Genomic DNA, 10,951 nt, shown 5'->3' with positions numbered 1-10,951 from the left:
TTGATATATTGATCCAAATATAGTTTTAAATATTTTAGATATATCTACTAGTGATTGAAATTAAATTTCAGAATGATTCATTTTAGTTTTAATTATAGATTCGTGAAGTTTGAATTTTTTTAAGATTAATTAAAATAATAATTAATCTTTGCATTCTCACAACGATATTTTCATACCTGATCTGTAGGCAATAACGTGAAATCATCTGGAGGATTTGTAATGACGTATCTTTTAGAAGAAGCATCGCACGATGAGCTTGTATCTCGAAACCTAAAATTGTATCAAGAATTAGTCGGAGTACGCTATTTTTTGGCAAACAAGAACTTACTCGTTAAGCTAAGTACATAAATATGTACGATAATAAACTAAAACTAAAACTAAAACTAAAACTAAAACTAAACTAAACGCTGGCAACAGTAAACTAAACACTAAACAAATAAGTGATACAAAGACAATCATAAAAAATGATGAGTATTTGTTGGATGAAGGCAACTTACGATCGTCGCTTCTTTTTTTTTTTTTTTTTTATTTGTCATGACGCAAAAACGCAAAATGCAAAAGTGTGCGGCAAAAAACCAAAAGTCATAGTAAGTACAAGAAATGGCATATAGTAAAAGATAATCAATGGCAATATAATTAATATGGCAGCAAGATGAAAGATTTTTCAGAAGAAAGATATATATATACATATATTTTATATATATATATATATATATATATATGCATATATATATATGTGCTATAGAATAAATTCATGTGGTGTAATCCAATAAATACCATCGAGAGAAGGAAAAAAGTCCGGTACCTGTACCTGTACAGACCAATGCACAGCATTCCATATGACTTTAATGCTGCGACAAAGAGGTCACCGTACTTGCCTCCTTCGCCATATTGGGCTAATGGCCCGTCGTATAACGCGATTTGACCAACTCGACATCGATCTCTATTGGCCAAACTATCAGGTGTGCTGTGGACAAAGAAATAAATAATGAGGATCATGACTTTCACACGTAAAAAAATATTAATATTTTTGCCCTTATAGACAAGATGTCTCATCATTTAAGTGATATTATGAATATTGATGTAGATCACAAAGTGTCTACATACGATATTATAGATGAAATATTATGCGTATGTAGCCTGTACGATATTATGAACGAAATATTTCATGTAGCAGTATCGTTAAGCAGTTTTTAAGCAGTAATATTGTATACGATATATGTGTCATGGCTAAAATTATTATATAGCGTAAATAATTGATATATTATGTAATAAAATTTTTATATAAATATTCATTCGATATAAGTCAGAATAATTTATATTACTGTAAAATGAATACTTTTAGTAATGAATCGTAAAATTTATGTGACATTGTGATATTTCATTATTCATTGTGTTTTGTTTCACATGAAATAAAAATAACAAAACATTAATTTTTGTAAAAATATAATCTATCGTTTATTTCCTTGATTTTGCAAATAGATGCTTCATATTCATTTTCGAATATGATATATTTTAATAAAAGATATACGAGATATTATGAGACATAGCATCGTATAAAGTATATTATGACGTTAAATATTTTCTTTTTTACTGTCCAATAATAAAGAAAAGCAATATCTAATGAAAATTTATTTGATGAAAATTAATATAAAATTTATATGGCTTTAATTAACATTTTATGTAACACAATTACTGCTCTTCTTATTTATATTTGCTAGCTAAAGACATAATAAATATTTTATTAATAAATTTTTCAAGAAAATTACGTTATATTTTAATACTATTTAATATCAAAATAGTTACTGCCTTTTTCCATAATGTAACGTAGAATGAACAACATGATGATGGAAAAATTAATTAAATCTACATTTGAATAAATTTTAACCAACTTACCTATAACCTCCTCGTAAACCTGCTCCTTCAGCAAGAATTAATTCTAACTCAGGCGTTGCTCCACCAGTGATTAGAGATCGAATTAAAGTCAGCGCGTTCTGATTGAAATACGTCTGTCGAAAGAAGGAAAAGAAAAATAAGTATAAAAATTAATACATAAGTATGAGTTGCGAAGTCAAACCTTTTTCCTAAATGTACGATAAATAAATGATAATATGCGATAAATTGCCTATTAAATATCAACATTTTCATGATCAAAGGGCGCAACTAACCGTCGACATTAATGAATCTAATACGCTGACGGCAAAGGCAGTACCGCAAGCAAACGGTTGGGTAAGGTACAGTTCTGTGTCCGGATCATCGTCGTCGTCCTGGTCAAGGAACTGCACATTGCTATCGTTTACGAGTTCTATAATAGAAAGAAAGCATTAATATTTTTTTGATAAAATGTCATTCTAATTTTTATACGCATTCTTTGTATAATAAATTAGCCAAATTATTTATTGATCAAAATTTCAAGTACATTACTTATTAAAATATAAAATATTTTTATAAACATTGAAAGATTCATCGACAAATTTTATTCTTCACATTTAATTAAAGTTCTCCGTTTAATTAAGTATCTAATATAAAAAAATTTATATATTAATTAAATGTGTTCAATGAAATATTTTGAAGTGGTAAAACAATATTTTTCATTTAAATTTTTTAAGCAACTCAAAATGAAAATAAATCCATCAAATTTCAGGAATTTTTTGATATAGAATATAATGCTTATGAATAAATATGATAATTCAAAAAAATTAATGATAAATTTGATACGTTATACCTGTTATCATTGGCACGTTTGCTCCATAAACGGATCCTCGTCGCTGCAAAACGATTGGGCTGCCAACTGCGGTCAAATTACCTTGTTCATTATTTGCTGGAATTGTCACTTAACATTTAATTATCGTATACGCGATGGGATAGAGGGAAATATTGAATTCGAGGCTTATTCTAAAATTAACTCTTTAACTGCTGTAGTGAAATTCTTCAATGGAGGATGAAAAACCGAATAAAAAATAAAAATCTCAATAGATATTATATAAACTTGCATCTTTCATCAACACAAATTACTGAGATGCTCAATAATGTTAAGAGCAAAGTTACGAAATTTTGTAACGTTTGTGTTTGAAGAAGATACTTCACAATAGTAGTTAAAGATTGAGACGAGTATGAATACGAACCTTGGCTCAGCACACCAATGGTGTCGTCGAAAGTCATAGCTTTGATATTAAGGGACGCGAGGATGGCTTCCTTGTCGGCGAGGGTGGGGTCATCGTTGCTAGGCACTTTAGCCGACAGGATACAACACATGTCGCACAAATTCACGTTAACGGCACGCAGATCTGCTCTGCTTAATGGTGAACCCTGCAGAAATACAGATATATAATTATATCACAAATTCATTCTTAAAGTACAGAGAGATTTTCGAATGAAAATAAGAATTACGGTGTACAAAGTATTCGAACATTTGGACGAAAAATATTATTCCAAATTATTCGTTAATTTAAACAAATGAAATAATTTCACAAGTCACAAATATAAAATTCACTTTCGTTATTTGCTAATGCATAAATACAATTTCATTTTTCATTTTTTCATAATATCTTGAAAGTGAAACAAATCTCAAAAATCAATTAAGTTTTTATATTTTATTAATAAAAATTTGCATAATCATCCTTATAAAAATATAAATCTTACACTCTTATAAATGTTAAACGAGAAATGTGTCTTACGTTTAACACCGATATCTTCGGTAGATTCTGCAACATTTTCCACTCGCGGCGGATGTAATCCACAGACCCAACTATTACTACGTGTTTAAGCTCGTGGTAATGAAAATTGGAAGCTCGTAATGGCATGACAAGGTTTCTCAGTCCGATGAGAGGCGAGTCGGGATCGGCGAATAGGCATACGACGACATGTCCGTTCAGGACCGTCATCGCCGCCTGATTACGATCCAATATGCAGTCTTCGAGGTTACGGGATGGGCTCCAGTGGAACATACCCGTTGAATCGTACTTCATTTCGGTCTTCTCGAAATCGAAATCCTTCGCCTGATCGTCGGCTATTCCGACTTGAAGACCACCGTTGTTGTTCACGTTCGTACCGCCCGAGGCTCTGCTCGTCGGCCTAAAAAAGATAAATTTCACTTTTTATCGAATGATAAGTAGCAATTGTTTTTATATATACCTTGATAAAGGTGTTATTTGATTGGAACAACAAATGTACTAGTATGTTAGAATATAAGTATGATATCTATTCGATACAATTTTCCATGGCTATTTTATTTTTCAAATAGCTGTAAATATAGCTAAGCTAAATCCTGAAATGCTCAAGCGGATAAACATGAAAATTATAAGTTGAAGAAGCGATATAAATAATGATAATAATGATATTGTTTAATTAATTAACACTAAAAAGTCGTCGGTCAAAGAGATTAGCAAAATTGAGATTTTGTAAAAATATTATAAAATGCGTAGAAATTTTAAATCGGTATAATTTAAGAAACATAATTTAAAGTTTATTATCAAGGAAAAAGTAAAATGAGAAATTGTCAGGAGAGAATGCTGCAGATATACGGAGTAAATTACTTAAAACATTAAACATGAAAGTAACAGATACATTTAGATTTCTTGTTTTTTATGTAATAAAAGAGAAAATTAAAACTATAAGAAAATTATAGCAGATTTTACGTAGAAATAATAATTTAAAGCTCTCTTAAATGGAACGAGAGCGAACTTATTGCTAAACCTAGTAATATTGAATATTGAAAGTGATCTGTGTTTAGTCTGAAAGCATACATTCAGGCGCAAGCGTTTAACACAGAAAATCCTATCTGGATACATATGTAATGCGTTTAGCAACATAGAAGCATTATAGTAAACGCATATATCTCCAATAATTCTCAAGTGAATCTCTTGAAATACGTGTTCTTTGAAACACTTACGTTCTACGTTCGAAATTGATTTTTGTTGTGAATGTATAAAATTATAAAATATAGTTAGCTTACTATACTACTAGAATTTTTTATTTTTTTTTTTTCTTTTAATGAAAGAATAATGTTCGTGCATATTTTTTAATTTAATGATATCATTTTAATATTTTTCAAATTTTTCTTATTATTTTCGTGGCTTTGAAAAATTTAAAAGTTACTGACCATATATTACATCTAATAAGAAATGTTATTTTGTTTGATTTCATTTTATAAATGGATTAACTTATTAACTATATTTTATCAATATTATTGTATCATGTATGATTTGTTTTTTGTATTGTATAGTGTCGTAGCAGATTCGTATCGTGGTAAAAAGATAAATCGAAAATAATATATTTCTATAGATAAAACTTTTCAATGATATTAACATTAATTATTAATTTGATAAATAAAAATAACAATGAAATCACGTTGAAAGGAAAAGATTAATATAATTGTTGTTATAAAATAATCGATTTTCTACATTATATTTCACATATGTACATATGAATGATGATAAATGCTTTAATTACACAAGCAATCAATGAAACATTCGCATGCAATTCGCAAGCAGATTTCTATATCGCATAACGAAATTAGTGTAGAAAAGAGAACATAACGGCTTAACGTTGACAATTAACGTAAAAATAAGAAGCGTACATGAGCTTTTTGACTTCGTAGGCGAGATGGTAGCCAGGGTATGCGGACTCCTCTTGCGATCTGGAATCAGAAGGTATTCGTAACGATGGACTCGTCGATTCGTAGATACTATTTTCTTCGTTCGCCATCGAGTAACATTATCGAATCGTAATATCAGGAATAGAATGAAAAATCGAATTTATGAGCAATATGACAATAATGATTCTCGTAGTTTAGTGATCAAAGTACAAAATTTTAAATGTTTTCAACGATTAAAATATAATTTATGATCAATGATTTTGATTTTTGAGATATTGAAAAGAAATGAAATAGGGAAAAATTACATTGTACAGTTTCCTGCAGAAAGGCTGTATGTATATTTCTTGTCAAAAAATCTGCAAAAAGTAATTTGTAATTTATACTAGCTTATTCAGAATTTATTCAGAATGTTTCAGATTAAAACTGACAAATTGTATTGATATATTTGACAAGTTATTTTGAAATAAACGTTATGTACATTTTGAATCAATTTATTTTTGATCTAGAGATATAAAGAATGAAGTAATATAAATTACAAATAATCAGATCTATTCAAATTACTTAATTTTTAATCATAATTAAATTTGTATATATTTGAAATTATATATTTTACATTGATTTACATTAATATACACTGATTTTAAAAAAATAAATAATAAATCTTAAATGTATCTAATTATTTGTCATTTAATCTTCTATATCTCGAGAACGAAGATAAATTAAACCATGATTTGTTTTAACCTACTTTTCGTTTAAAATGACTCTTCAATTATATTAGCAACGTTTTAGAATACCCTGAAATAAAGATAATAATCTCTAATCAAAAATATTTTTAGAAAAATAGTTTATTAAAACAAATTCCATCCAAGAATAAAATATTATTATTATTCTAATTTCATTTTAAACAATGACTAATAAATTTGATAACAAGCGGATTTTATCGCACAGGAATTTCTCGCGACTCAGCGGTATACAATAATTATAAAAGCACAGATGAGCGGTTTATCCGTGCGGGTGAAAGCTGACCTTTAGATATTGTGGGGAAAGGGAAATAGGAGAAAAATATAATAATTTTATACTTCATTATATTATACTGGATCGCCATGAAATTTATTAACATGCGACACACATATATATATATATGTATATATATGTATAGGTATTAAATTAGGGAGGAAAATAAATTATTGAAATAAAAAAATTATGCTTGTCTTCATAATTTTGTATTAATTGTTATTAATCAGTTTCAATAGTTATTTTAACTCAAGAAATGTTATATTTTTAAATAAATTCATTATATGAGATTTTAAAATAAATGTATTTTAAAAATCGAAAATTATATTTAGATACTGAAAGAAAGAGAATGATGATGAATTATAATGTACACTTTAATATTTCGTTTAAATTGCGGATTTTTATCTAATAATATATATATATATTTTTCATATTATATGACAAATATAGAATATAGAATTCTAGCACTATCCAAAGATTTAAAGGATAATTTTTTCGAATTAAGATTAAACGAAAATTAAAAATGAACAAAAATAATCACGCAAAAAAATGAAAATAAACGTTTTCTTTACCAAACGAGTATAAAATAATTTAAAAAGTGGAAAACAGAATGATTCTCAAATGTAAGTTTACTTTGTATAAATCACAAAGAAATAACTATATTTTATTTCATATTGTTTAATTACTTTTCGATCAAGCTGATTAAACATTGATCAAATAAAAATCGAACTTAACATCAACTTGCAAAAATTTAAGATAAATAATTTTTTTTAAATTAATTTAATACGTCATCATCTTAAATCCTATTAAAATTAGTAAAAATTTAAATCGCTATAACTACGTGGAGAGTGATTTTTAATCGACGAGTGAGAGATCGTTAGAAGCGTGGAACCTTGTCCTTTGAAACGCTTTTTCATTTATCCCGATACAACTTCCGGTTCCCGAGATATCGTCGTGCAAAGAAAAGAATAATTTTTAATCGTTTATTATCTCCGTCTTTGTCTCTTGATCGGACCTCGTCTCTGACCTATTCCAAACTTCAGACACGTGACAGACATGATTCCTGGAAAAACGTGTGCATCTCCAGGAATAAAAGTGGGTCACGAGGCTCGCGGGCTTATTCATAATCTCCGCACTGTCTTAAGCATTATGGACGCTTTGAGTCTTCATATCTTGGTAACCAATTGAGATATCAGGATAAAACAAAGAGTGGCTTTAATGGCATGGTTTTCTCCATTTCTATATTAACTTAAAAATTTTTACTTTCTTCTCGCGATTTTTGCATATACTGCGATGTCTTAATGCAGAATATACGAAGAATTTAATTTTTATTTATATTTATATAGTACGAACAATGATAAATATTTAAAGTGAAGAGTTTTATGCAAATATTGATGTTGTCGTAATATTGAAAAATATTCAGGTAAGCTGCTGTTTACTGTGCTAATTTAAGAATCACTGTGTTTTCCGCTATTTATAAAATGTCATACATTTGATAATGTAGTTTATTTTTTAATATTTAATTATCAATAATTAAAAAGAAACGTAATTTCCTTATTTTTGATTTTCGTTTCATTTTGATTTGATCTATTAAAAGTTTGGATATATGCATACTATGTATAATAAATTTTGTAAAAAAAAAAAAATATTTCAAATACATTTTAAAATCTAAATCTATTTATAAATAATAAACTGGAAAATAAATCGGGTATGATTTTGTAAAATTTATAAATTGATATTTTTTTATATACAAGTCATAAAATCGACATGATATACAATTGATATTATTTATGAACGAATTCTTAAAAGTTAGAAAACTATAGGATGAATAAATTTGAATATGCTATTTCGATAAAAATAATCACCGTAAATTAAATAACATATAATTGATTGGAATGTAAACGATTGAATTTATGAGAATGATTCTGGATCGCATGGAAGTTCTCTACCGAGAATATTAATAATAAGTTGAAAGTTTATATAATAACAATGTTTATCATCATTTACGTTATGATAAACTTTTAAAACATGCTGATTAAATTAAAATAGATGCAGATACTGTTTAAAGAATATTGTGTTATTGACATCATAGTGCACTCTGTATAAATGAGAGATCATTTCATACAAGTTTTTAGATTAAGAAGGTGTTTTTGTATTTTGTGAGAATATAAATCGTAATATGAAGATAATTGCTTTAATGTTTTATCGGGTTATTCAAATTACGATTTAGAATAATTTCATTAAAGTGATGCATCATTGGAGATACACATCCTTTTACAAATCTTAGGACATTAATAAAGTTTCCTTAATAAAATTTCAATGGTTCTTTTTTTTTTGTACATAATAATATAATTTAATAAGTGATGATTATTTTTCTTTTTTCATCTATATCTGAATAAATTAATATATACAATCCAAATTATTGTATTTGGTTTTATTTATAATCTGAGAAATCTTACATAAATATAGTACATAAAAATTGCTTTAAAAAAAAAAAATTAAAAAATTTTGATATCAATGTTATTATATCACCAATATTTTTTCTTGTCCATTGTCGATTTTTTTTTTCACATAATATAACTTTTTCTTAATAAAAATGATCGAATCACATTAAAAGTACTGTTCCAAGATTTTTGAGCGGATATGTACAATGTAAGATATATGTTTACATATCAAAACTTAATCAATGCAGTCTGAATAACCCGTTCCACATCACAGTTCACAAAAATGTTGTGTACAGAAAAGCTCGAGTCGTTCTAGTCGTGCATATATAGGAGAGAAACAGTATCAACTTTAACTTCGTACAAGAACAGTGAAAGTGCGTATTACAGACAGAAAAATCGAAAAATTCACCACGAGCTACTATACATTTGTGTACATATTGTGTATAAATCGAATTACACTGTATATAATTATGTTCATATTAATCACATTTAATTGAACTTTGAGTGCACGAAAAGTGTTTTTTCATAAGACATATGAAATACGATCAAATTTTGCAATTTTTTTTTCAATGAAAAAAACGTGTATCTAATTCTCAGTAGTGAAATTCACACACGGTTGTTAATTCTGAATGATATATTTGAGCCATGCATAGAAATCAAATTGATTAACTCTCAAATTTCACACAATCGAATATCTTATCTTTCTTCTTATCTAAAATTGTCATTGTAATTTGATATATCTATTATTGATTTACATTCCAAATTTTATTAACAGAAAATATTAATAAAAAATTTAATAATATATATGCGTGTGTGTATATGTATGGGAATATTGGACAATAGAAATTTTTGAATATCGAAAAGTATTGAATAAAATTGTTAACTGCTCATTTTGGCACAATTTAAAATATAAAAAAATATTAAATCTTCGTGTTAATTAATTAAAGTCAAGAATAATATGGTTGATCAATTCGTCTTCTGAATGACTCATTTGTCGTAGAAGTGATCGAAAGTGTGAACAATGAATAGTGAATGCAAGGACGAAGCACGCCCGTATGTATGGTGAAGAGAAAATAATGAATGTTTAAAGTAAAACGAATACCTCTGATTGTACGGTTGATTTGGACTGGATAAACTGTCATTTGTCGCTCGATTCACATTCGGTTTCACCTTATTCACTTGTTTCGTTGAATTCATCATGGTCATCCCGACGGAATTCCGGTGATTTCTCATCGCTATAACGTAACACGATGAATTTGTACACATTTCTTTTAATTTCCTATTAACATTATATTTCTGATAAGAGTATAAAAATTATTGAGAAAATTTAAACTGATTTAAAGAATAATTTAAAAATTGTGTTTAATTATTTGAAAATTTGTGTAATTCTCCATTCTTTTTTATCATGTTTCAAATGTTGCAAAGGAGAGTTAAATTCTATTTTATTAAAATCAAAAATTCAGCAAAAATCAATATTAAGTAAAATTAATTACTCGTTCAATTTTCATCTCGCTTAAGGGTGAGATGTAAAGGTACGTTTTGAAAATAACGTTTTATAATGTGATAAAATTGAGAGAAATTTAGAGAGAATTGTGCTTTTCACAATTTATTAAAAGAAATAAGAAATGTTTCAATAAATATTTGATCAATTTGAAACTTACCGTTTGGATCTTCTCGGTCACGACTGATCTCACCTAAAATCGATAAATTAGAATTAACTTCTACGTAGAGGTTATTTTTTTTTTTTTCAACGTAGCTAATAGACAAAGCAACAATGATTAAGAAAATTACTCAGTGCCACGCTGATCGTGACCTAAATCCCTTCGTTATAACGTATTTTACGTTTAATCGACAAAGAGAGTCTACAGCCTCATGCTTACAGGCACGCATACTTTAT

General features: G+C 27.5%; 1 protein-coding gene across 8 annotated transcripts in view; it reads right to left on the bottom strand.

The window, feature by feature from the left end:
• slo (calcium-activated potassium channel slo) overlaps positions 1-10,951 on the bottom strand; it is a 114,521-nt gene that overhangs the window by 3,626 nt on the left and 99,944 nt on the right. For 5 of the 8 annotated variants that reach the window (XM_086914895.1, XM_031919197.2, XM_012492047.3 and 2 more), the window contains 10 exons: positions 10,716-10,748; positions 10,157-10,289; positions 5,579-5,638; positions 3,678-4,074; positions 3,126-3,309; positions 2,726-2,821; positions 2,169-2,305; positions 1,897-2,009; positions 806-967; positions 177-270 (listed from right to left, as the gene is read on the bottom strand). In XM_086914895.1, coding sequence (XP_086771021.1) covers positions 177-270; positions 806-967; positions 1,897-2,009; positions 2,169-2,305; positions 2,726-2,821; positions 3,126-3,309; positions 3,678-4,074; positions 5,579-5,638; positions 10,157-10,289; positions 10,716-10,748 — 1,409 coding nt within the window. The remainder of the gene's footprint in view (positions 1-176; positions 271-805; positions 968-1,896; positions 2,010-2,168; positions 2,306-2,725; positions 2,822-3,125; positions 3,310-3,677; positions 4,075-5,578; positions 5,639-10,156; positions 10,290-10,715; positions 10,749-10,951) is intronic. The other 3 variants (XM_086914892.1, XM_086914893.1, XM_086914894.1) reach the window with 3 other exon arrangements.

This window comes from Apis florea, unplaced genomic scaffold (assembly GCF_048593485.1).
Source record: "Apis florea isolate Af1SG1 unplaced genomic scaffold, ASM4859348v1 contig_3756_pilon, whole genome shotgun sequence".
Classification (NCBI taxonomy): Eukaryota; Metazoa; Arthropoda; class Insecta; order Hymenoptera; family Apidae; genus Apis; species Apis florea.
The sequence above is the reverse complement of the archived record's forward strand: the minus strand, read 5'-3'. Positions and strand labels throughout refer to the sequence as shown.